Source organism: Symphodus melops, assembly GCF_947650265.1.
Source record: "Symphodus melops genome assembly, chromosome: 19".
In the NCBI taxonomy this organism is placed as follows: Eukaryota; Metazoa; Chordata; class Actinopteri; order Labriformes; family Labridae; genus Symphodus; species Symphodus melops.
The window spans coordinates 20,215,338-20,240,990 of NC_136709.1; the positions used below are offsets into that span (position 1 = coordinate 20,215,338).

At 45.1% G+C, this 25,653-nt stretch overlaps 1 protein-coding gene across 2 annotated transcripts in view; it reads left to right on the plus strand.

Annotated features, from left to right (window-relative positions):
- The window catches only part of brf1a (BRF1 general transcription factor IIIB subunit a), an 81,610-nt gene that overhangs the window by 38,754 nt on the left and 17,203 nt on the right, over window positions 1–25,653 (plus strand). For both annotated transcript variants that reach the window (XR_013781332.1, XM_079369778.1), the window contains exons 13-16: window positions 9,865–9,926; window positions 10,877–10,958; window positions 11,075–11,130; window positions 11,978–12,240. Coding sequence is in view for 1 of the 2 variants with exons in the window: in XM_079369778.1 (XP_079225904.1) it covers window positions 9,865–9,926; window positions 10,877–10,958; window positions 11,075–11,130; window positions 11,978–12,240 (463 nt within the window). In the remaining variant the exon portion in view is untranslated. The remainder of the gene's footprint in view (window positions 1–9,864; window positions 9,927–10,876; window positions 10,959–11,074; window positions 11,131–11,977; window positions 12,241–25,653) is intronic.

Sequence of the window (25,653 nt, forward strand, 5' to 3'; positions counted from 1 at the left end):
GTGTTTTGACTTTTTGATTTTTTTACTTGCATGTTAATCACCTTGAATCTTTTGCAATGCAGCATCTTTGAATCTAGTGAAGAAAATATCTGTTCAAACATTTAGTAGCTCTCATGCAGAGAGAACTCGATCCAGAATTTGTTTACAGTTTAACAAAGCAGACGAGAGCATGTGAAAGCCAGAGTGACCAGAAAATAAATATTGATGTCTGTAATGGCACCGTGAGTCATGGAGCAATTTCACCAGAGAGAATAGAGACGCATGCTTACATAAAACAAAAGAAACGTCCCAGCCATAAACTACTTCAAAAAAATGACCACAAAGATGTCAGCTGGACAAATGGAAGTGTTGGAAGTCATCTTTGGTCCATTTTCCTCCCTTCGCTCTTTTTGCCTGATGAAGGTTTTGTACCGAAACGTTGCCAAGAAATGTTTGGAAATCATTTCTGTTTTATTCTTTTCTCAAATTTAAGCTTTTCAAAAACAAATCTTTGGAAAGCGTTTACCAGAACACGCTCTGAGTTTTAATGAAGCTTTTCGTTAGACCTGACCGTGTCACTCATCTTTTTTTAACATTTAAAGAACCTCTCTCCTCAGTTTTGACTTGAAGGTTGTTTGGTGACCTTGGAGAGATCTTAAAGATGGCGTGATATGATCAAAAGCTCCAGAGCGGGAAGTAATAGACCTTGTGGAAAGATCGTTCGACAACCGCTGTTTCGAAGGTCAAGAAACAATCAACTTAAAGCTTCAAGGAATGTCGATTGAGGAAAATGAGGCCATGAAGAGCGCGTAGATGAAAGACTTTTATCTCTTGGGTCTGTTTACCTCATAAAGATCCAAACAAGATGGTGACATGGGACTAAAAGCCTCAGAAAGCTTCCTGAAGGACCTTGTAGTTAGATTAGGTGTTTTGGGAATGCAGGAAATCTTTGGTATTGACTGGACCCTGTTTCTTCTTCTTCTTCTTCTTCTTCTTCTTCTTCTTCACCTTCTGTTCAACCTGTACTTATCGTAGTTCTTGAACACCTTCTACATGAACGTATCGGAGTAGTCTTTGTTCACTGCGATTTGGTTCCTGTTTTATTTCTTCACTTTCTTCTCTGCTGTCAACGTTATCACGATGTCTTCTTTGGCTGATTTAAAAACATGGGTTTACAAAGTGCAACATCAAACAAAGCCAAACAACACCAAGATGACCGAGACATCACAAGAACCCCAAAAAAAACACTACAATCGAACATCACAAGATCCTAAAACCCCTCCTGAGACCCCAACAGCATGAGAGTGGGAGGACCAGCTGATGTAAACAGAGAGTCATTGATGAAGGAGATCTGAGGGTGGACTTCATCGCTCATTCATGCTCTCATCTTCCACTTACTTTCTCATACAAAGTTTGTAAACATTTTTCTGCACATGTAAAAGTGATTCATTCATCGAGGCAACATTTGGCTCAAACTTCATGTGTGTGGCTCCTCTGTCATTTCACATCCTTCATTTCCATGAACAACAATGGAGACATTAACCACTTCTTGTTTTGATGACGCCATTATGGAAATGCTTCAGCTGCACCGCTAAGACTGCGGTAATGGAGCGCAGAGTCTCTGTTAGTTTATCATAGATAGAAGTCTTTGATGGATAAGACGTGGTAGTTTCACTTAGTGCTGATGGTGATTTATTCCGACTGTTCTTTTGATATGAAATGACTTTCTGTTTTTGAAAAATAGACTTGAATATTAAAGCAGGACAAATTGACAGCACTTCTCTTTGATCAAAGGCATTTATTGAAAAATATGGAAAACGTAGCTCCCACTGCTGAAAAGTTCTGTCTCTTTCACTTCCAACATGGTGCGAGGATTCGGAGTCGTGGCAGCCTCAGACGGCACACGGAAGAATAACAACACAGCCAGCCACAACAATGGAAACTAAAGAGATGTAATGTTGACACAGCCAGTTCAATCAACGCCACGTGTTGACGGCTCAGAACTTATCAGCTGCTCCAGGTCTTTCTGTCTTTTCCATCTTCTTTATTTTCCTTAGATTGCAAAATAGTCAGAAAGATCAATCATTTCTTGCCAACATCAAAATTGGTTTTCTTTAAAGCGACCAACTAAACGTTTAAGTTTCCGTTCTCTTCGGAGTCGGCTGTGGGGATTAACTTGTTATTGAAGGTGTGTTTTTGGACCTGGATCAGAGTCACGGTTTGTTTCCAACACTACAAAGAATAAAGAGGCGTGAACACACGGCAGAGTGCTCCACAAACACGTCTGTGATGTTAGCTGTGTGCAGCCTCCACTGCACGGACACCCAGTTCATATTGATGCACGAGTAAGGCCTTTACACGGTTTCACTATCACAGACTGTCGTTGTGCACAGATGAAGACTGGCATGGACTTTAATGGTTGACTGTTTTCTTATATGATGCCTCTGTATTTAAAGTTTCAACTTCAGTCTCAAAGATCTTCCTTTAAGGAAAATCCCTGTTGTCACTACCTGTTAAAGAAAGAAAAGACATTTTGACTGTATATGGATGGATGGATGGATGGATGGACTTCATTGATGCTGAGTAATTCCCAGTCTGTCCATCCAACCCTTGTTGTCCTACCTTAAATCCTCCACAGGTAGTGAAATACAAACATTGAGACACAACTTTAACTTCAACAAAATATTCTACCAGTGCAGAAAAACTCGTTATTAAAGTTTAAACATTGCATTTCAGTTGTTCATGTGCTGTCAGGGTTGGAGAGAGTATTTCTTTCAAATGTAAGAAATGGTTTTATTATTGAGAGTGCTCAGTCTTTAATGGCTTCTTTCCCACAATAGGAAAGAGGCTCTCCATGAGGAACAGAAATAATCACGGAGTCAAAGTGACCCTGTGGGCGATGACACGCACCAGGTGACCTCAGTGATCTAACCAGGTACATCTGTTTGATGTCATCCAAATGCCAAAAACTCTCTCCACTGCTCGGACAATGAGAACAAATGACCTCATTAGAATATCCTAAATGTCATCTCAGGTATGAAAGGGAATAAAATGTCAGGCATATTCAATAATTTAATGTTGTCACTGCCCATTAAGTACGTCGATAAAAACGCCGCCAGCTTCCTGTGCAGTGTATACGACCAACGTTATAAATGTTCATCTTGGTCTTTGGACAAAATCACAGCTCCGAAATCAGAGTTTGTGTCCCTGCTTGGAAGTTATGTTAACATGCATGTGGGTCACGTAATGAAGATCTCTGTTTAACGTCTTTTAGATCAAAATTACAGACCTCCATTTTTGTTCTTTCCTCCAGCAGCCTGTGCTTCGATATACTGTTAGCATTTCTCCAACAGAAGGAGGAATAGCTCGTTTCTGGGAAGGCTATTTTAAGCTGCGGTGAAAAACAGGTTTAGTGCTCTGAGTATCTGCTGCATCAGAATAAGAGACGCAATATTTCAAAACATGATCGTAAGTGTTGCAATGTGCTGTTGAAGGACACTTCAACAAAACAAATGATAAAAGTGTTTTTGAAAGATTTGGACTACACATGGAGCTCTATGACCCCGAGGACGGTCGGGTAGGTCAGGCTTGTAGATACTACATGTTGTTGTTTTAAGGCTAGTTCATCATGTGTTTGTGCCCTTTTTATTGATTAGAAAAGTACTGAAAATAATAAGTCAGGTAGTTTCAAAGAACGAGGTGACAGGATTGTGGATCTTCTGCTGAGTTAATGATGCATTGTGGCGTTTTGCTCTTAAATCTAAATGAGTGGGATTCAGTGAGCCTGCAGGAGTCCTTTTGTCAAGCACCTCTTCAACACGTATTTCTCCTCGCTCCCCTCTCCGTGCTCGGGCATGGAGGAGGAGGAGGAGGAGGAGCAGGTGGCTGAGTGGGCGTACACACCAGTCTGGGCTCCTCCAAGGTCGGCGAGGTCACTTTTTAATGGGCTTGCCCGGACCGCCCGTGTCAGCGAGAATCTAGCGCTCTATTTATTGCCTCGGCTGGCTGGTTATTTCTCCGGGGCAGAGCTGGCACCGAGCCTTATTACCTCATACGACTGCAGGGACGCACTTTCACACCCGCAGCCGTCTCTCCCTCTATTACTTCAGTTTTTTAACACGGGAGGCACTTTACCAACAACCTGATGTATAGACGTCCTTGTGAGCGCTACAACACCAGATGAAGAGTGAACAGTTTCATATCCTGACTGCAGAATAAAGCGGTGTTTTCTGTGATGATCCTCTGAACCTCTGTCAGCCATCCTTTATTAGCCTGTGCTGCATTGATGCTAATTATGCTAATTCAACCTTCAACGTGCTGATGCTCCTTGTCCAGAAATGGATGCCTGTAGCCTGTTTGTAGATTGATCCAAAGTTAGGTGGAGACAGTGTGTCCAATATGTAGACCACCGTCTTTGGGCTTCATCTCACCTCTTTAAAAGCCAAGGAGTGACGTCACTGAGACTTCGTCCATCGTGCAAACAATGCTGGAACAAACCTTTATAAAATGTATCGCAGTCACATTTCATTTTGAGTTGAAATGAAACAAAGCAGAGCTGCATGTTTTTCACAGTGTCCTGTGTTTGTTTTAAACTTGCACGTGGCTCCGCTTGGTCTTTCCCCTTTGTTTTCAGTCTTAATGCTAAGCTAAGCTAATCCGTTCATGCACTCAGGGACGTTTTTTTGAAGACATTTCTTTGAGCTTTTTTGGATTGGCATTTCTTGTTGTAACACTTGTTCTTCATCTTGCAGCTCATTTTTAAAAAGCAAGCGCCAAGCGTTTTTTACTTGTATCACATTTCAAGCTAAAATATTTGCACGCCTCGGGGATCCAGTCTGTAGAAATATCTTCTTGTACCTTCACAAAGTCCTGTCTGTCTTTTTATCTCTTTAATATCCCTCCTAAAAGCCTGAGAGCTGACAAATTGAAATATCTCCCTTCATGCCTCGCTCTCCCCCCTGCAGCCCCGTGGCCGAGCGCGGCGCAGGTCGAGGGGCTTTTGGGTATGTAGGAGAGGATCAGGATTGTTGCTGACATCAAGAGCTGTGAGTCTGGATAATGTGGGCGCCTTTTGAAGTGTGGATGATGGGTGATCCTGCAGCACCGAGGCTACACAGCTCCATTCATCCTGCAGATCACACACACACACACACACACACACACACACACACACACACACACACACACTCTTTGTTTTTGGGAAAAGAGGGAAGGAGGCTGCAGTGAGGAAGAGGAGGAGGCTGCACACACTGACACTTCTTTTTTTTTTTTTAATTTAGCCAGCATCACTTTATCCACTTTTTCTTCTCCTCTCCTTTCTTCTTCTGTGTCTGTGTCCTCTCCTCAGATCAGGCCCAAATGAAACACAGCACAGGATTAGAAGATCAGCGAACTCCTCTTAAGCCTCTATTTTCTGCCTCTTCCATCTTTTTTTGTCTTTTCTCCTTGTCCTCTCGCTGTTTTAGCTTCTTTTTCTTCTGTGTCTCTTCCATTTATATCATCTGCTTTTAACTTTCTCTCCCTTCTCTGCGCGTCCTTTGTCTCCTCTCTCTCTTTCATCGTCAGCTGCTGTCTGCTCGTTCCTCCGTGTCGTCCCTCCTGCTGCTTTTCTCCATCGCTCTCTTTGTCTCTCACTCTCCTACCTATCTCCTTCCTTCTCCTTTAATCTTTCCTACTCAGCCTCTCTTTGTCTTTCTCTGCCTCTTTTTCTCTCTGGCCTTTTAATCTGCTGTTTGCGATTTGTCTTTCTGTCTCTGAAAGGACAAAAGCTTGTAGCACTCCATTTTTCTTGTTGTCATCAAATGCCATGAAAAGACCAAAACCTCTGTTCTTGTTCGCCTGACACAACAAGAAGATGACGGCTGATGTGGAACTCCGATGAACTTAAAGTTACTCTCTCCAAAATCGAAAACTTTTAAAGCCTTTTGCACGTTGCAATTCCTCGACAGCGCCGCATGGAAGCTCCACCGCCATCCCTCCCGCCCACACGCCTGAAGTCAGCGTCCTGTCGTGTGAGTGGCAGAACACGCGAGAGCTTCACATACAAACATAGTCGGACTGTCAGCTCCGATGTTTCACGTTTTACCACCTCTGATATGAGACCAGCGGGCGTAGCGGCTTCGCCACATCGTTCTACCTCACGACGTTACTCAACGCATCCGTACTGCGCGTGCCAGCGATGACCTGTTCCCTTTTTGTTATTTTATCTCATGCCGTTAAAACCTCCTTCTTTGCCTGTCATCCCTGACTTCCTGTCTTCCTGCAGCCGGCCTCAAACGGACACTCGATGGGCTGCAGACGAAGCTCCTGCCCCCCCACGAGCTGAAGCCAGCTGATGTGTTGTGCTTTCTGTAACGGCATTGAAGACGTTTCGTCGTGCTTTTGTGTATTCATCCGCCGTTAGAAGTAGTCAACCTCACACACAATGTTTACTCTCATCTTTCTGAAATATATATTTATTTATCAGTGACACTGTAAATGTGTGGGACGTTTTTATAACATATTTGCCCCGGGTATGAACCAATAAGACGGGGTTTAAGAAGACAGAGTCTTTTGAAACAGACTGAAGGATTATATATATATTTTTTTTTTTTCCGGGATTTATGGATGGAAAGAACAGCTGAGACGGACAGCAGCTTTATCCTGTAATATCTCTCTCTTACTTTCTATGTTTGGCTCAATCTGTCACCAGCCCCCCCCCCCTCGCTCTTTTAAATGTCTTGTTCTCTCCCTCCCTCCCTCGCCGCCTTCAAAAGGCCATCTTCTTTTTCACCTTCCTTCCTGCAGGGCACATTTTCTCTGCTTCTTTGTCTTCCTCTCTCTTCTTCGTTGGTATTAGAAGGTGTCTGCAGAGAAGCGTCTTATTCTCCCGAGCACAGGAGGGAGGGAGGAGGAGGCGTGTTTTGGGGGTACTTGTGAAGGTGTGGAGGGGTAAAGTGGGGCTCGGGTTACCTGTGTGTGAGGACCAGGAGGGAGAGAGACTCCAGCAGCGGCTCATTTCCCTTCGATGGATCAGAATGCTGCTACGGCGTCTTCCTCTGTCTCTGACTCGATTCATCTTCAGGCCGACGGCTTTCACTGAAGGAAATTAAATCTGGCATCTTCACAGACTGCTGCTGTGAGGAAATACAAGTTTACTGTCTGTGATGCCAGACGACAGAGCTTACAGGTCTGATGAGGGAAGAAGCAGAGTTCTGTTAAAACTGGAGACACATTATCTGTCAGCTTCTGTCCACTGTCTGAAGATGATCATTTAGGACCAGTTTCTCCCAGTCCAGCCATTTATACTCCTCACGCTGCTGTGATAGGAAAGACACTTTCATTTCAACTGAAGTGCTCCAGCACGGTACACTTCCTCAGACCCTGGACCCTGGACCCTCTCTCCCGTCCTATCAGGTCTTCCCTCCTGTCCTATTAGGTCCTCTCTCTCTCCCGTCCTATTAGGTCCTCTCTCTCTCCCGTCCTATCAGGTCTTCCCTCCCGTCCTATTAGGTCCTCTCTCTCTCCCGTCCTATCATGTCCTCTCTCTCTCCCGTCCTATCAGGTCCTCTCTCCCGTCCTATCATGTCCTCTCTCTCTCTCCCGTCCTATCAGGTCCTCTCCCGTCCTATTAGGTCCTCTCTCTCTCCCGTCCTATCAGGTCCTCTCTCCCGTCCTATCATGTCATCTCTCTCTCCCGTCCTATCATGTCATCTCTCTCTCCCGTCCTATCAGGTCCTCTCCCGTCCTATCATGTCCTCTCTCCCTCTCTCCCGTCCTATCAGGTCCTCTCTCTCTCCCGTCCGATCAGGTCCTCTCTCCCGTCCTATCAGGTCCTCTCTCTCTCCCGTCCTATCAGGTCCTCTCTCCCGTCCTCTCAGGTCCTCTCTCCCGTCCTATCAGGTCCTCTCTCTCTTCCGTCATATCATGTCCTCTCTCTCTCCCGTCCTCTCAGGTCCTCTCTCCGTCTTTGATTCGTTCTCTGAGTGAACTCTGTCTGAGCTCTGCTCCTCCAGTGTGAGGTCGGAGGTTTCCTCCTGCAGGATTCACTGTTGGAGATCAAACGCTCCTCAGTCAAGAGAAAACAGCAGAGCATGTTTGGGGATCCCTGTGTTTGTTTTTTTTTTGTTTCAGGCAGGTTGATCATCTGTGTTACTGCTCGCTGCCAAAAGACCTCAGGCTTCTGTCAGCCCGGACGGGAAGAGGAAACTCTTCCCTCACTGTGTGTAAGGTCATCAGGGAGCTTCTCTTCTCTTCCACTACTTTTGTTACTGCGCTGCACGTTGTGTCCGCTAACGGCCTGATGTAACCCACTGTAAGTCATTCACACTGACACAGAGCGTTTCCACTGGTGAAGGCCAGACGGCTGAAGGATCTCTGTTAAGAAGGAGACGTCTCATGTAGATCAACTGTCTGTGTGGCAGGATCAGAGCATCCTGTCGCAGCCTCCGATGATGAGAGGGGAGGAGTTTGATGTTCAATAAGATGTGAATAAAAATCTTCAGATTCTTCGGTTCTCACCGAGAGGCATGTGTTCAAATAACTAGGAAAGGAAAAGTTCAGCCTGTCAATCACAGCTGTGATGATGAAGTCAGCTCGATCAACTGAAAAATAGGGATTTAAAAAATGTGAGTTAATATCTGCTCAAAGATCCGGGGACATTTTTTAGAGTTTTGGTTTTTATTAGGATGTTAAACACAGCGGGGCGTTGTGACCTTTGCTCTAATTCTGTATTTTGGCCATCAAGTGTTTCCACATGTGAAGGCCTGACCTTTACCATTACCTGTGTCACATCACGTCCCACCTATCTTCTGACTCATCTTTTCTCTATATTGAAAATAAAAAACTTCCAAACGTTCCTGCCTCATACTTCCACTTTAGCTCTCCTGTCTGGTCAGCCAGTAGAAACGTCTGCAGATTCTTCTGCACTGCCTCCAAGAACATCTTCATGGGTTTGATCAAATTAGTCTGTGGAGATATATCAAAGCCTCGGCTGAATAATAACTGGGTAATTGCTCCTCCCTCCTCGTCTCTCGAGGGTTGGACGGGCGTTATCAGCTCTTAGTCTCGCTGCATCGCTGCCTCCTGGAGCTGCCAATCTCTCCCAGGGCTTGTCTCCATCTTATCTCCCCCCTCACACTTCACGGAGAGGAACTTCTTAGAGGGCTGGGCCCGACAGATAGCGACTGACCTGTCTCTTCCCTCTGGAGTGGTTTCTTTTTTTTTCTTTTTTTAAGCTATCTGCTAACTGCACTCAAATAGCTGACTAGATTATCCCCAACGCCTTCTACTTTGGGAGAAGGCTCCCGTTACTGTCTGTGGAAGAGGTGTTTTCCTCCTCATCTATTCGCTGTGTGTCTGTGCACCTGTCTGTGCGTAATGAAGCAGGAAGGCTGCCTGTGGACTCAGGTGGCACGTCTTTGAAGCCGCCGCCCTGTGGGGAGTTTGAACTCGAGGAAGGAGGGCCCCGGTGAGCGCCTCAAAGGCGAAAAAAAAAAAGCTGACAGAAGTTAAAGGACTCTCATCTTTAAAACGTTTCTCTCCAACTTCTCTCCTTTTGATTGGATGTCTGACGTGTGAGAGGGAGAGAGAAGAATTGTACCAAAACAGCAATCTAGAGAGCGTATCATAATTGAAGAGAAAGTGTGTTAAAGGTAGATCAGCTTTAACGCCAGTTAAGCTTATTAACGCCTTATCAGCAGTCACAGTGCGTTTTATTTGCTGATTATCCCTCGATGGAAGAGGCTCAGCAGCACTTCCTGGAGGCAGAGATGCAGCACGATGTTTGAGGAGCAACCAGCTGTTGTTTCCTGTCTCACCCCTCTGGGACGGCGAGCAGCCGTGAAAATGTGCATTACAGCAAAATGTCTAAGTGTGTCCGATGTGATTTTTCTGTCTGTGTGACAGATGGTGATGCTGACAGCGGGGAGCTGGACCTGAGCGGGATCGATGACAGAGAGATAGAGCTGGTATGTACCTGCTAATTAATCAGCACCTGAACGCATCGCAATCCAACATGTGACACCAAAACTATCCAAGGAAAGCTTCATAACGACGGTCCCTTTTACTGAGACCAGTTAGATTTATTGATTCGATTGGGACGAGATCTGCCCCTCCCCCAAAGATTCATGCTAAACCTGTACAAACATTTTAAACCTCTAAATAAAATTGTTAATCAAAGTTGTAGAAAAATTAAAATGAAACCTGTTTAAACATGTTAGTTGAACCCTTTCAAAGACTGAACTATTCCAGTAAAAAAAACATTAAAGCAACACAACACACAGGACAAAGATTAGCATTAGCATTAGCATTAGAAATTCCTCTTCACAGCACCATCTCTGTCCAAACAGACGATTCCCATCAAAGAGCAGCACGGACACAAATCACAGAGTACAAAACAAACAGAGTGAAACATCAAGTATGGAAGCGAATAAGAGACTGAATTCATAACATTGAATTATTCTACTTTGAAACTCGTGTATCTGAATTTATTTCTTCTGAATTCACATCTCTGAAGTTCAGAAGAAAAAATGTAAGTTTCAGAATTAAAGAGGAAAAAAAAATCCAATTAAGTTGCTCAAATTCGATTGGTCAGTTTCAGATCTGCCCAGCCATGCTCTGATACCCTGTCCTATCCTGTTGAGCCTGGATGTTGCAATTAGAATTTTACAACTTGAATGAGTGTAAGAAACCTGAATCTTATTTTTTAAAATGTAATTAAATTGTGCCTTTATTTTCGAGACAGGACAGTGGATAGAGTCAGAAATCAGGGAGAGAGAGAGACTGGGGAATCACATGCAGGAACTTTGCAGGGACGACAGCCTCCAGTCATGGGGTGCACATACTAACCAGTTGGCCACCAGTGCCCCCAGTACAATCATTTCTTGCTCTAACGCCCTCTCTCTCTCTCTCTGCACAGTATCTGTTGAGCGACAGAGAAATCCAAGTCAAGACGGCGCTTTGGATGGCAGAAAACTCGGACTACCTCAAAGAGCAGAAAGGTACTTTCCTTTCTGCTCTGTATTTTATCAGGCTGATCTCAACCCATCGGCCCGTGTCCTGTCGTTGTGCTTATCTGAGAGTTTGTGTGCTCAGACGCTTTCTTGTCTGCTTCCAGAAAAGGAAGCAAAGATAGCGAAGGAGAAGGCGCTCGGGATCTACAAAGAAAGAAAGGTAACAGCAGTTGGTCTGAGATACTTTAAATATGAAGCGAACATGGAGCGGACTCCGAATCCGAGTGTCACTTTTAAACACATGATCCGATGATGTAATCACAAACAGACAGGCCATAAGTCCCGTTTAACCGCTACTCTTTCATTTCTCATTACGGGTTTTGGCACTTTGAAGACGTTTTAATTGTCCCTGCATCTGTTCGCTGGTTTAACTGGCTGGATCGTCTGCAGTGAAACAGACGAGACACGCAGCCTCCTGACAGCACAAACGAATAAATCCACTCGTCTTCTACTTCCACCTGACAAAATGAGACTCCTTCTGTAGTTAGAACATCCGGCTGTCGTCGGGGTTAGTTTACCCTCGGCTGAGGGAAGAGGACTTCAAGATGAATCGCCTGAAGAGCATGTCATTGTTGCATGAAATGTGTTTAAAAGTTTGTGTTTTCGTAAAGAGGAAATGAACGTATCCGTAGCCGTGGATTGGATGGAGGTCAAGGTGAACATGGGAAAACTGGAAGTGGGTGACGACCCCAATCTGCTGTCATTAATTGAGATAAATTGCTGATTAGGAGAATGTGTTCAGCTGTAAATGTGCCCGCAGAGATGTCCCTGAAATTACTCAGACATATTTTTTTTTTAGAGGGCAAAAGTTCCCCATGTGGAAACTTTATGATTTAATATGAGGAAAAACAATTCTGCGGAGAACAATTGGAGTTTATTTGGATGGTGCCGTCAACTCATTTATTTATGACATCGAGCAACTCAACAAGCTAAAAAACAATCAAATACTACCCTCGTGATATCAGTCACATTTATAAACATTTCTTTTTTATGACTCTTCTCATCAGCCCAGAGGACCTAACAGGAAGCGGGCCCCGATCCGAGCCAACACTGCAGACGAAGCCATCGAGAAGATGCTGGAGCAGAAAAAGATCTCCACCAAGATCAACTACGACGTGCTGAAGGACCTGAACATCAAGCCTGGCGCCAGCCCGGCTCGTGTGGCCGAGTCCCCGAAGAAGGAACCTACCACTGTGAAGCTGACCCCGCGACACCGCAAACCTCCAGCTCATCTCAGCCTCAGCACGCCACTCAGCACGCTGGGGAAAAGGTGGGTGCAAGGCAGGGTTTCATACGAGTAAAGGGGGCTTTTTATTGTTTTATTGTAGCAACAGGACAGTGGATAGAGTCATAAACAGGGGCGAGAGAAAGAGAGAGAGAGGGGAATGACTCTGCAGGATTGGAGCCACAGGTCCGATCCAGGCCTCCATACACTGGGGCAAACTTAACACTACTGATGACTCTGATGTTTGTATTTGGGTTAATTTTAGACTGAAGAGCAAATTCAGCTTCATCTACGACAAAACTGAACGTAAGACAGAAGGAACAACTTATGGAGTAAAGACTCTTTTTTTGCCACAATCAGTCTGTTAAACAAAACAGGTTTGTGTTCTTTTGTGGAGGTTTCTGAAGTCATTCTTGGAAGCGACTGTCCTCTTTCATTTCAGTGAACAATTTCACAGCAAAAGAGTTCAGGGAAAGTGGGAGCGCAGAATAAAATGCACAGCACTTAACCTCAAAATAAAAGAGAGAGAGAGAGAGGGTGCAGTAGGTGTTTCACAGTTGTGACATTTAATAGTGTGAGTGTTTGTATGGATGTGTGATAGATAGATAGATAGATAGATAGATAGATAGATAGATAGATACTTTATTGATCCCGAGGGAAAGTGTGCTGCTGCTGTTTAACTTTACAGGTCGTCAACAGCCTCAGATTAAGTATAAAAACACAACAAACAGGAGGATTCATGCTCGTGATGATTAGGACCAAATTTGCAATTCAAGACCTGAGAAGACATTTAGTGACTAAATGTTTCAGCATAGTTATAGAAGCAGCTAATTTAGCATTGAGCTTAATGCAGCGCGCCTGCACAGGTCTTACAAGCTCACTTCTTCATCCCTCCACATCTTTGGTTTTTCATGTTCAAACTTGGATTCTCCATCACAATCGCACAATTTATCAGATTTCTCACTCTGCATACATTAAAGGCTTTCGACGTCTCTTTTTTTAATTCAGTACTGCTTCCAGTCCTTTCATGTGAGTTTCCCAATTAAAACCTGGCACAGCTCGTTTCCTCCTCTTTACATCTAATGTCTGTGTTGTTAAAGGTTCCTGTGTGTTTAGAGCTAATTAAACAGCTCTGATTCATAGTACGTAAACATGAACTCTTTAAAAAATACCATCCGTCATACGAGCCTTAAAAGTGTCTCTTACTGCCAGGATGGATTTAAGAACAAATATCTTTATTTCTTTTGATTTTGATCTGATAATGACTGTTCTTCCCTTCTCTTGTTAATACCTGTAATGGTAACCACCAGTGGGCCCCTGATAAACAACAACCAAAGTACATAAATCCGTATTTAATTATTCCGGGGCTTCCCAGTCCCTCAAACGGTTAAATAATCCCCAGTGCAAACAGCAGATGCTGGATTGAAAAAGATGAGATGGAATAAGGAGTGTTTGCACACGTCTGATGCAACACCAGACGTTCCTCCTCTGCCACCAGGGTCAAATCTATCCGTCTTCTTTACTGGCACGTGGCGGTGACGGCGGCTTCACACCCCGACGATGAGGCGGCACTTCTCCCGTCGTCTCAAAGAATCACCTGCGACAGGAGCGCAGATGTTCAGTTTTGTGGAGGTTTTCTGCTTCCCTGCTCTTTTGGGATTTTCTTTTTTTTTTTCCCCTCAGAGATGCAGCTTCTCTGCCAGGATTTGTCTCTGGCTGCTGCTCTCTCCCCTCTCTTTCACAACATGCATTCACAGAAGTGATCCACACCGAGCCTTTCACACACATTTAATGGGTTTTCTGCAGCAAGGAGAAAAGCTGAAGGGCTTTTTTCCCGGTTTGTTTGCTGTTTGTGGAAATTGGTTTTCTATGGCTCTGTTTTTAAATCCCTTTTCGGTTAATATTGGTTTTTAGGTACCATCATGAAGCCATGTCGGAGTCTAATAGCAGACTCCTCCTTCTGCTGGTTGCAGTCCTGTCCTAAGCTCTGAGACAGTTTGTTATTTAGCCGTCTGCACTGGGGTTTGATACGTCTGCTTATTTCTTGCTAATTTATAATTGATCACAGCTGTGAGTCGTTTCTTATTAAGATGATTTCTAAAAGTCTCGTTTCTACACATGACGAGGGAAAGACAAACGAATTACAGACAAACAGCTTTAAAGTCTTTGTGTACAAAAGAGAGGATAAGATGTTATGGAAACATGTTGAAGCCTCTCCGAGCAAACTGCTGCCAAACGCAGGATCATTTATGCTGGATTATGGGAGGGTTATTTTGTGGCTCACTTAGTTGATTATTCTCACGGTTTGTGGTTCGATTTCTGGCTCGTCCTGCACTCGGGTCTTTAAGCATGAGATTGTGTTGGTTTGTAATTTTGTGTTCCCATCGTAATATTTCATTTTGCATGCAGCCAACTAGTCATTGGATGATCGTGTTATGAAACAACTGAAGAACAGAAAGAATAAAAACACGGACATTTAGAGACGACGAAACAAAAAGAATCTGAAAAGCAAACAAAGACAAATGTGTATAAAAGATTAAACCCTGTTAAAGGAAGGATGTGCGACACATTCCCATCGTCTGTAAATGTGTCTCTGACAGCAGGGAGGAAGAAGCTCGAGTCCCGCCGGCTGTGTTTACACGGACGACTCGTCCCCTTGCACTCCCCTAAAGCTGCTTTGTTCTTGACTAAAACAGCTTTAGAGGAGTGCAAAGAAAAGAAACACAAAAAAAGACGAAAGGCTAAAAACGTAAACTGAAAAAAGAAAAACGCAAAGTAAAAAAATCTCCGTCTCTGAAACGAGTGTGAAAGCGGACATGTTGGTTGGATCAATGAAGAGCCCTGATCTCAGGAGAGGAAGAAACCCACACGCCTACTCTGACAAGATGATGGATGACACAGATGACATGTTACAGGACGTCCCATTTAGAGGACGCTAATGTGACGCTTCATTGATCGTCCTGGGGAAATTGCCTTTTTGTTCACGCCCCCCCCCCACGGGGACGTCAGAGGTCATCTTCAGCACGGGGAAGCTGGCACACACTCTCTTAGAGGGAACTTGGATCTTTGAACTATGATGAATAATAATGAACCTGAAAATACAATTACTGCATCGAACTTGTTCCCATAAACGGCTTCAATGAATAAAAAGTCAGACAGATGTGGTGAGAGAATTATGCAAAATCAGTGCTGGCGAGAGAACAAAGGTCATGAAAGGTCGTCCAGTCGGCTGATTGACGCTGGATGGTTTTATTGAACTATATGATGATCATCGTGCTTCTTCTTCAGTTAAACTGTCGAGCGTTCAAGTAATCAACTTCTGTTGACCTAATCCATCTGTAATCTGTTTCCTGGTCGGTCCTTGTAACGGCGTTCTGTCACATGGCGATATGAAATGATAGTTTTGGATCCCAGATGGATACAAAGTTAGTCGGACTTTAAACGTATGAAACCACAAAGGCTACAGAATCCGTTACCATGGCGTTACCATGGCGTCCTGTGTTATGCTGAGCTTTGACATGAAGACTTGACGCAGCTCTCAGGATTTGCACTCGCTCGGCATAGAGGCGTCTTCCTTGTATTTATCAAAGGCAGAGGTTTGATGCCGGGATGACACCAATGCCTTAACAACAGTGGACTCCAGCAGAGCTGAGGGGTTTGCCAGATTTGAGCTGCTCCAGTTGGCTAATAGCTGCTGCTGTCAGACAAATCTCTGCCGACATGCTCCATGAATGAAAGAGCGTCTCCAGTTTCATGTTTTGGTTCTGATCTCTTTCAAGAGAGTCTTCAATGGCACAAAGCCCCGTCTGCTGTTTTTAAGAATGGACGCTCTTTCCTGAAGTGTTTTGACCTGATTGAATTTTTTAAAGCCCATTCCTGTTTATCAATGAATCATTGATGGGACTCTCAGTTGTGAATCATTCATCCCGCATGTTCTTTCATTTTTCATTCACTTCCTGAATGGAAAGCCGCTGCTCCATCAATTTATCCAGAAACCGCTGAACTCTGCACTTTGTCCCGTTGAATGCACAACAATGTTTTCAACCCCTGTGGTTTCCCAGTTTTCACTCGCTCTACCCACAAGCCATTAGCGAGGAGAAAAATGCCCCGCGGCCTCGCCGGGTAACAACGTGGTGATAATCTCCCATTCTCTCCGAGCATGTCAAACACGGCGCTGGAATGGGGGAAAAAATCAGAAAGAAGACAAAAACGCCTCTCTAACAGGGACCGTTAGAGAGCGCAGAATGGTCTCTTTCAGCCCGGCCGTGGAGGAGCAGACCGTTACTCCGGCCCTTGAAAAGGTTGTTGTGCTGGTTGTTGAAAAAGGGGAGAGGCCTGGTGTCAGGGAGACCTATGAGAGTGCAGGAGAAGGCCTGCTGACAGTGCAGCCATTGTGCCTTGTTCCGAGGCCTCGCTGAGGGGCCACACTGAGGCATTGTGCTGCTCCCTCTCTCGGTTCCTCCTCCGGCCTCCCAGTGCTCCCAGTGCTCCACTCCAGGGTTTGCTGGTGGAGATTTGCACTCTCTCTCTCTCTCTGAAGATCCACTTTTCATTTCCTCTCACTTTATTACCCACTTTGTGTTTCTTTTTTTTAACTGCATCTCCCGCTTCTTCTCCCTGTCTCTCCTCCTCCTCCTCCGCCTGTCCTCTTCCTCTCGTCTACTTCTCCCACCCTCGTCGTGTCTCGCAGTTAAAAGCCTTGAGCAGCAGCTACAGGCCCGTTGTATCGCTCCGCACCGTCAGGTCTGCGCTCGCTTTGGGCTTTTTGCAACTTCACTAACGAGTTCTTTGCCTTTCTTGTCGTCTCTCTGTTTCCCCCCCCCCCCTCCTCCTCCTCCTCCTCCCTGTTTTGTCTCTTTCATCTTTGCTCTTGATCTCTCCACTGACTGGAGTGTTTGCTCTTTACCAAACATGCTGTAAATTTGCCTCACTTCGCTCAGACAAGTTTGATCCCGAGACTTGAAAACGAGCTGTTAAATTGGTGTGACGACAGAGCAGAGAGTTTGATGAGACCACTTTGAGTAAACAAGAGAGCAGCGAGGGGAGAACTTGTAACTATTACAACTCACCCCACTCGGCTGACATCTTACTTTGCTGCTTACACAAACATCTGAGCGTCTCTTCACCGGAGCAAGATTCTCTTCAATTCAGAGGATTCAATGCAAAACGACTTTAATAAGAACCAAAACTTCTAATATTGATTTCAATATATCAGATTAAGATTTGAATCCCATCGTTCTGGATTTGATCATTCTTCATTCTGGAAACTTCTTTGTTTAAAACTGAAAATCAGATGATTGAACTCCAGTGAATCTTGAGACATCGTGTCGGGAATCTTCTATCTAAAAACTCACCGATGTGTCGCTGGACTTCAGCAACAACCCGAACTTTAAGCAAATAATGTGGCCCCGCTGTCAGTAGCTGCTTTTTATCAGTTTAATCTTTTCAAGGGGATACCTCACTGCTGATTCAGAGACGACGGGGTTTTTTCACCTGACAACAGTCTGACGTGTTTTCATGGTCAAACACGGCGGCGTTGTAGCAGCCCGACGTCGTCTCAGGAGAAGATCAGCGACCTGCCGTCTGTCCAACAACAACACGAGTCGAGAGGAGTTTAGAAATGAAACCTAGTATGGACTGGAAACGTATTCTAGTTTGCACAGCTGCAGTTGTGTGTTTGTTTGTTCACGTTTGTACAGAACCGGTTCTGCTCGCTCTGTGATGAAGACTTCCAACGCTTCCTCCTCTTTCCTCTTGGCGCCTGTTCTTCCCTTATCTCGTCTTTGTGTCTTTACGTCACTCCATTTCACCTCCCTCCCTCCCTTCCTTCCTCCCTCTGTATTCTTACTAACTGGACCCTTCAGTGTCCCACTGTACTTGCTGTCCTGACCTGTCTTCAGGTTCAGACGTCCCATGCACTTATTCACTCCTTTCTCTCTCTCTCTTAGTACCCCCTCCCCTCCTTCTCTGCACCCTCCACCTCCTCTGCCAAACAGACCCTCCCTGTTCCCTTCGTCCCCACTGGAGGATGGAAAAGCAGTCTTCCAGAAATAGCCCAGATAATTGCCCTCCAGTGATATTTTTTCCTCCCCTCTCTTGCCTTTTGAGCCTCTCTGTTCTTTTCCCATTCAGCGTTTTTTTTTTCTTCCCCCGCCCTCCCTCGTCTCTTTTTAGAGAACTTGTCCCAGTCCAGAGCTTTTTTTGGACAAAGAATAGAAAAGACGAAAAAAAAGGAGAATTCCTTTCTGCATTTGTTTTTTTCCTCAGAGGGAGAAATGTCGAGGCGACCACTTTGGTTTGTGTTGGTTTTCCAGAAATGTAAATCAGAGCCACAGACTAAGCCAGCGCTGAGGTAGAAGATGGAGAATCAGCACTTTTCTGGCCATATGTTTCCTCTGCCACCACTTTTAGGAGGCTGTGCCAGAGGACGGGGGGGGGGGGGGGGGGGGGGGGATATAAAAACTTCCCTTTTTGGTTTTCCAGCCTGTCAGAGCAGGTGTCACGAGAAAGTCAAAAAGTCAGCCGTGTGTTGAAGAAACTCGACAGAAACAGGAAAAACTGACTCCAGTTAAATCTCCACCAGCAGTGAAGGGGAAAAGGGGGGGGGGGCTGTGCAGATTGTATCATATTTTCCTGCCCTGCACACTCAATGGAAGAGGATGTTTTTCCTTGTTAGACGACCAGCTGTGTTAGAGGAGGGTGTCTAATTTGTTTGTGGTTTTCTGCCCCTCCCTGTACGCCTCTGATCTCCCCCCCCCCCCCCCCCCCCCCCCCCCCCCCCCCCCCCCCCCCCCCCCCCCCCCCGCCACCGGCACACTGTGACCAATGAGCCGTTGGATGTTGGTGGAGGTTAACAGACAGATAACTAGACAGACATAGAGGGTCATGGCCCCGCCCTCCCTCCAGCAGCAACATTCAGTAATATGAATAATATGTTATTTATAAAGCACTTTTCCAAATACTGAAATACAAAGAAGAAGAAATGGTCGTCATGTGGGCGGCGTTGGATGCTCTGTGTTTGCATCAACTTGTTGAAAGTCTGTTGTTAATTAAAAAAAGACAGTTGGAGCCTTTATGGTGCAAAACGAGATGAGAATATAAACATGTGGCTGAAGGGAGGTTTTGTTTGCACGACGCTGTTTAAATGGATCGGCTATAAATCCCCTAATAGCCTCAGCATGACTTGCATAACATGATCTTCAGCTCTTACAGATTCTAGGGAAATGGATTATTTGTGCACCGCTTCGTGTTATCACAGAATGACATGACGGGAGATTCTGCGGGGAAGTCAACAGAAGAGGGATCCTTCTTCAAGGACGCTCATAACTCCCTTGGCAGGATCCGTTTCCTCCCGTTCATGTTTTTGACATGCGAGTCTGCTCATGTTGTTTCATGAGTTTTTATTGTTTTCCTTCCAGGTTGTCTGGACTCGGTTGTGCTGCTCTTTTGACTCGAGCTACATCGGATAAAAGATTGTGTTATTCCAATAAAACACTCTTATATACACATATATATATATATATATATTCGGTGCTTGCCAGAGGCTAACGGCCTGATCCACTGCCGGTCGCCTGTTAGCGCACATTTATTTATGTTTTGGTGTTTAGGTTCCACATATAGATGTTTACATATAATCTTCCCACCAAGCGCTTGAGACCATCCCACTTCATGAAGCACTGGGAGACGAGAGCGCCTCTTTGATTCTGGATATCCGGCTCTGCTCACAGCAGCGACAGCAGCTTTCCCACTGCAGCCTTTTCCATCCAAAAACGGCTTCCAACGGCCAAACCTTTGTTCTCCGGCGCGCCCCGCACTGTAACTAATGGGGCAGCCAGGCCTGCTATTCGAGGGGAACTCTGGAAAGTGGGCCATTTGGAAAACGTCCCGATTTTTATCCACGGCTTAGCCACGGAGAGAAAAAAAAAACAGCCCAGCCAGCAAGCGAAAATGTTGACACTTAAAGAGTTGATACTATTGTGGTAGTTCATGGCCCCACAGAGCCGCAGCGTAGCTTAGCAGCTGAAGACTTTCCCCCCCGGAGCCTCGAGAAGAGACGCCTGAACTATGAGATAGACGGAGAGTCTCCCTCTTTTGTCCCGCTTTATCTACACTCTCAAGTCGGTCTCCTCTCTCTTAAAACCCGAGATGATATATTAGTTTCATTTTTATATTTTACTCCCCTTCCCCGCCAACTTTTATTGACACCCCCCCCCCCCCCCCCCCCCCCCCCCAGCTATTGCCAGTTGTCAGCCAGTGGCTAAACGGCCTCCCTCAATCGCCTTTGCAGCTCAGGCTTAGTCTCATTGGCAGTAAGCTGATTAAGAACGAGCTGCTAAGCCCGGCAGAGACTGATAGCCTAACAGAGAGAGTCGCAGCCGAGTGGATGAGAGGAGGAGGAGGGTGAGACGGAGGAAGCAAGTCAAAGGAAAGACAGTGAGACAGAGAGACAGACGGGAGGAAGGGAGGCTGAGATTAATAGATGAGAGGGTGAACATTTAGATTTGTGCTTTCTGGGGTAAAATATTGCGTTTGTTTTGCAGGAAAGTGCAGGTTATATCCAAGAAGAAGCAGCACAGAAGGTGAAGGAGCGTCTGTATCTGTCCTCGTGTGACCCTGTGTTTACTGTCGAGGAGGAGGGCGGCGGGACAGTCGTCCAACAGAGAGTCGTGAAGCGCTGCAGACGTGAGCGTGGCTCAAGGTCAAGTGAGGCGAAAGAGGGATGAAGTTGAATCAAAGTTTTTCTCTCGTTATGACGCTTGGGTGAAAGATTGCGCTCCAGTGAGAAACATGGGTGACAGAGATGAAAGAACACAGATCAGAATTAAATAGATGAAAGAGGCTGTGAAGACGAAAAACCCCGAACAGACTCGAGCAGAAATCAGAAAGTTAGGACGAGAAGAGAAGCAGGGATGCGTCTTTGCTTTATCGCCGGCTGGAAGACGCTTCATTTGGTGCAATTACATACACTTCTACACACTGAACGGGGATTTACAGCTCGAGTGGAGCGTGCTGTTACAGCTCTGTAGACATGTCAAGGCTGTGACGTTCAGAACTGCAGTTCGGTCTCCTTTTTATTGGCGCGTTCCCACCTGAACAAAACCTCCTGAAATATTCCGAGTGAGATTCTGTGTGAACGCAAAGAGCCGAATGTTTCACTCTGACTAAAGCCAGAATCCATCCTTCCAGCCCCCTGCTGTAATGTACGCATGGAGCTGAGAATGCAGCAGGATCGAGCGAAGGTGAGGTGGTGGTGATGTTTCGGGGGTTGGAGGGGTCCGGTCAGGGCTTTAAAGGAGAAAGAAAATGGAGTTAGAATGACAGAAGATGGAGTGAAGATCCAGAGCTGCAACCCGACGTGTTACTCATCTTACTGCGTTTAGTTAAAATGTCCACATGCATCACAGAGCCATCTTTCAGTCCCTGCTGCTCCGTGTTTGGAACATTTCTCTTACCAGTCAGGGCAGATAATCGTTTCTTCTTCTCTGTATGATTTAATGATTATGAGCGGACTCTTGAAACCTGACGGAGAGTTTTCAGAACAAAGCGATTGATCCTGCAGCTAATGTGATCTTTGATGTCTGTCTATGATGGATTCGATCCATTTACTAACTGATTGTTGCAGAATGCTGCAGAGGAGCGAGCGCCTAAAGACGGCTGAATGAAATGTGCTTTCATAACGTTGAAGAATGGGGAGTGCTCGTCCTGCTCTGTGGGTGTCGTTTGGTAAAATAAAAGATGTTCATAATGATCCGTCCTGATTTCATTTTCATCTATTTTTACAGTCGAGTTGAAGATTTTCTAACTCTGGCTCAGAGCTTCATGTGAGAGGAGCTGCTGTGATATAAATGTCCTTGAGTTAGGAATCCATTCACAGCGTTGTGCATGAACAGTGAAGAGCTGACCCGAGCTCTGCAGAGGTGTCGGAGGCAGGAGAAACACGAGGAGCTTTGTAAAGACACTTAAGAGGGAAGAGAGCAGTCGGAGAGAGGAATGGTGTCAGAGGAGAAGAGATGCTGCGACCTCGACGCAGACGTGAAGGAGCTCTTAACAAACACAAACACAAGAACTTTGATCTTTGAAGTCAAGAAGGAGAAGAGAGGCAACAAACGGAGAGAGAGAGAGTCTGAAAAACACAAAGACCTGACAGGCCGATGATGTAACTGTGGCAAGATGCTATTCAGATCTTTTGTTACAGAGTTCAGACTTGGTGAAGTTGATATTAAAGTGCTGCTCATTGAAGAGAGAAGGAGAAAGGTGTAGGTGATTCCTTCAGCTCCGTTAAAGCAGAAACTTTATACACCGTTGGGAACAAGACATGACTCTGCACATTTGACTCCCGGCGTCACCACGTCATGACTCGTCACAGTGAGGCGAACAGGAGAGAACGATAAAAGAAGAAGAAGAAACAGAAACGAAGCTGTGAAAAGAAGTCAGAGGACGAAGCATGAAAAGAGGGGAATCAATACATTAACTCTGTACTTCCATATTCATTACTTTATACAATATCAGGATTTATCTTTGTACGACTTTTTAGCATCTATTATGGCAGAATCACTGTATGGGGTCAAATTGTACCGTACTGCACTTTGTCGGGTCCTATTGTATCTGACCGTTCCCTAACTTATCGTATCGTACAATATGGAAAACTACAGAACATGTTGAGTTCAGCTTTAAGGAGATTTAAGATCTGGAAGTAAAAGTTCATAAACGATCAAAGTCTTTTTTTTTTTTAAAGGTGAATTTAGAGACGGATGTGATGGTTAGAGCTGATAGAGCAGACTGAGGAGTGGTGAGTTAGCACAAAAAAAAAAAAAGCTTTTTCCATAGCAGACATATTGACTCTCCATCTGTGGATGAACACACTGTGTTACTAATAATAGTAAGTAGCCCCCAGTCTGTCCCAGTAAGCCACGACAGTGTGACCATAAGCCAGCAGGCACCTGACCAAAGTCCTCGCCTAGAAACGCTTCTGCCAGCTTCAGGACACACAAACGCTCAGATCACACATGTGAGCCTCTTTTCTTTCATGGTCTGTCATCCATGTTTTTAGCTTGTTTCACCGTTCGATTCTTCTGGGTCACACGGTCGTCTCAACTTTAAGAGCGAAGGCGTTTATCGAGGGGTGTCGGCGTCGTTTTGTTGGTGCTGTCAGGAGTGTGACAGAAGACTGAAACTACGATCATGATAAACAGTCACAGTGGATCTGACTGAACAGGTGGAAGGTGTCGACTTCCTGACTGTATCCTTAATGTCTTTTAATTCACATTCAACCAGGCTGTAATCAAAGTAGTTTGAAGATGTGAAAAACACAGGAAGCCTCTTTGCTTGCTCTCTTCATCACCTTTTCTTATTTCGTAGCACTTTGAGATTGTGTGTGTGTGTGTGTGTGTGTGTGTGTGTGTGTGTGTGTGTGTGTGTGTGTGTGTGTGTGTGTGTGTGTGTGTGTGTGTGTGTGTGTGTGTGTGTGTGTGTGTGTGTGTGTGTGTGTGTGTGTGTGTGTGTGTGTGTGTGTGTGTGTGTGTGTGTGTGTGTGTGTGTGTGTGTGATGGGGGTTGTTTATCGTCTTTTTATGAGACCTCTACATACGGTCCCATTGTTTACCTCGGGGAGTGATTTAAACACGCTCGCTGTGTCCTGACTGGCCGTCAGGAGCCACTCCCTGCTGCTCTAAGTGGTTGCCATGGACACGGAGGTCTGCCAAAAAGTCTGCCGCCTCAAGCCGCTGGCAGCGCAGTTGAAGGCCGTTTGACCCGTGACCTCCACAAGTGGCTCCCCAGATTAATCGCTGCTGTCAGACAGAGCGCTTGGACCTCCTAAATATTCAAACCGGAGAGCCCCCCAAAGTCCCTGAAGTCCCACGTTTGGTGAAAACCACTCTTTAATGGGCGAAGGCAAGAAATCCATTATCACATTTTATTGTAATAAATGTCTCCTAGCACCTTCCAAACAAAGAGAGCTAATCTGTTTCTGTTCCTTAAGTAAAAGCTGTGAAAGTCAAATCAAAGTGTCACTGAGCTGCGAAAAGGCTTTCAGCGTCAGAGCAACGAAGTGACGCAGATGAACCAGTGAATACGAGGAGCCCATCGGCCTTTCGAGGAAATCATTAACACACGCACCACGTAAACAAAAGAAGCACAAACACAACAACAAACACCTCTCAAGTGCTTTCCAAAGGAACACAAAGACGAGAGGGACTCGCGTGTCACCAAGCCGGACCAGAGCAGACAGTAACCGGGGAAATCTCCATGAATATTAGAGTGCAGAGGAGGATAATGAGAAGAAGATGAAGATGTGATGAAGTGTGAGAGAGGAGGTAACTTTACACTCGGCAAAGTCTGGAGTGTGAGCTTGAATACTAAGATGATGTGCGTTCCTACTGATGGTGGGAAGCTTGGTCCACGGGGGGGGGGGGATTACAACTTTAAACACTCACTTCCGTCTGATAAAGTTGAAGAATTTCTGCATGCTAATTAAGAAAAAGTTTCCTTAACCGAAATGTCAATAATTCCCTAAACTATGCGGCAAACAGCAGTGTGTGATTGAAATGAATTTGCTGCTTTCACTTTACATTTCTGCAAATCATTCACGAAAGGTGAAGCAGCCATAATTAGATTTTACAGGACAATAAAAACCACTTTAAGGATCTGTCTTTTTAATTTACTGAGATCTGATTCTGTTTTCTTGTTTTGCTGAAGAATCCTCAAATTATTTGATTTCGTGTCCAACAATTGGATTTGTGACTTTGGAAAAAGGCCAGTCTCCACCATGGTCTACAATAAATGACCTCTGACTTTTGGCCAGAGGACAATGTTAACTAGATTAAATATCAAATATAGAAATACATGCCCATTGGTTCGACTTTGGTCGAGAACCTTCGTAGAATCGAGCTCAGCTTTCGCTCTTTTTAGACATCAATACAAAAAGTACGAACAAGAATAGAATAAGTTCAGAGCTTTTCCTCTTCACAAATCTTACTGCTGATTAAACGAAAACATTCAGAGACCAGTTGACCCTTTATGTGGTTTAAATCCGAGCTGCTGCTCCAGTCCTGCGTGTCATTCTCCACTCGCTCCCTGATTTCTTACTCTGCTGTCCTGCTGAATTAAAGGCATAAAAAGCCCCAACATCGATCCTGAGCCAAACATTTCTCATAGTAGATTAAGATCAGGCGCTAAAAGAATACAAGCAGTAGTAATGGTGGTGACATTAGTGTCTGAAGTTCACAGTAAGTTAAGTTTACCCTAACCCAGGTATCAGACTTTGTGTGTTTAAACCCATCCACTCGTAGGTCTTTGGTTTCCATGGGCCCAAACTCAATCTGCTCTTTTAGTGATCTGTCTGATTTGAAAGCAAACTTGACCAACCAAAAGTGATGGATGTGTCTGGTATGTTACTGACGGCGTGTGAGCTTCCCAGAGAGAGCGATTAGTTTCCATGGATCCTGAAAAAGATGGAGGT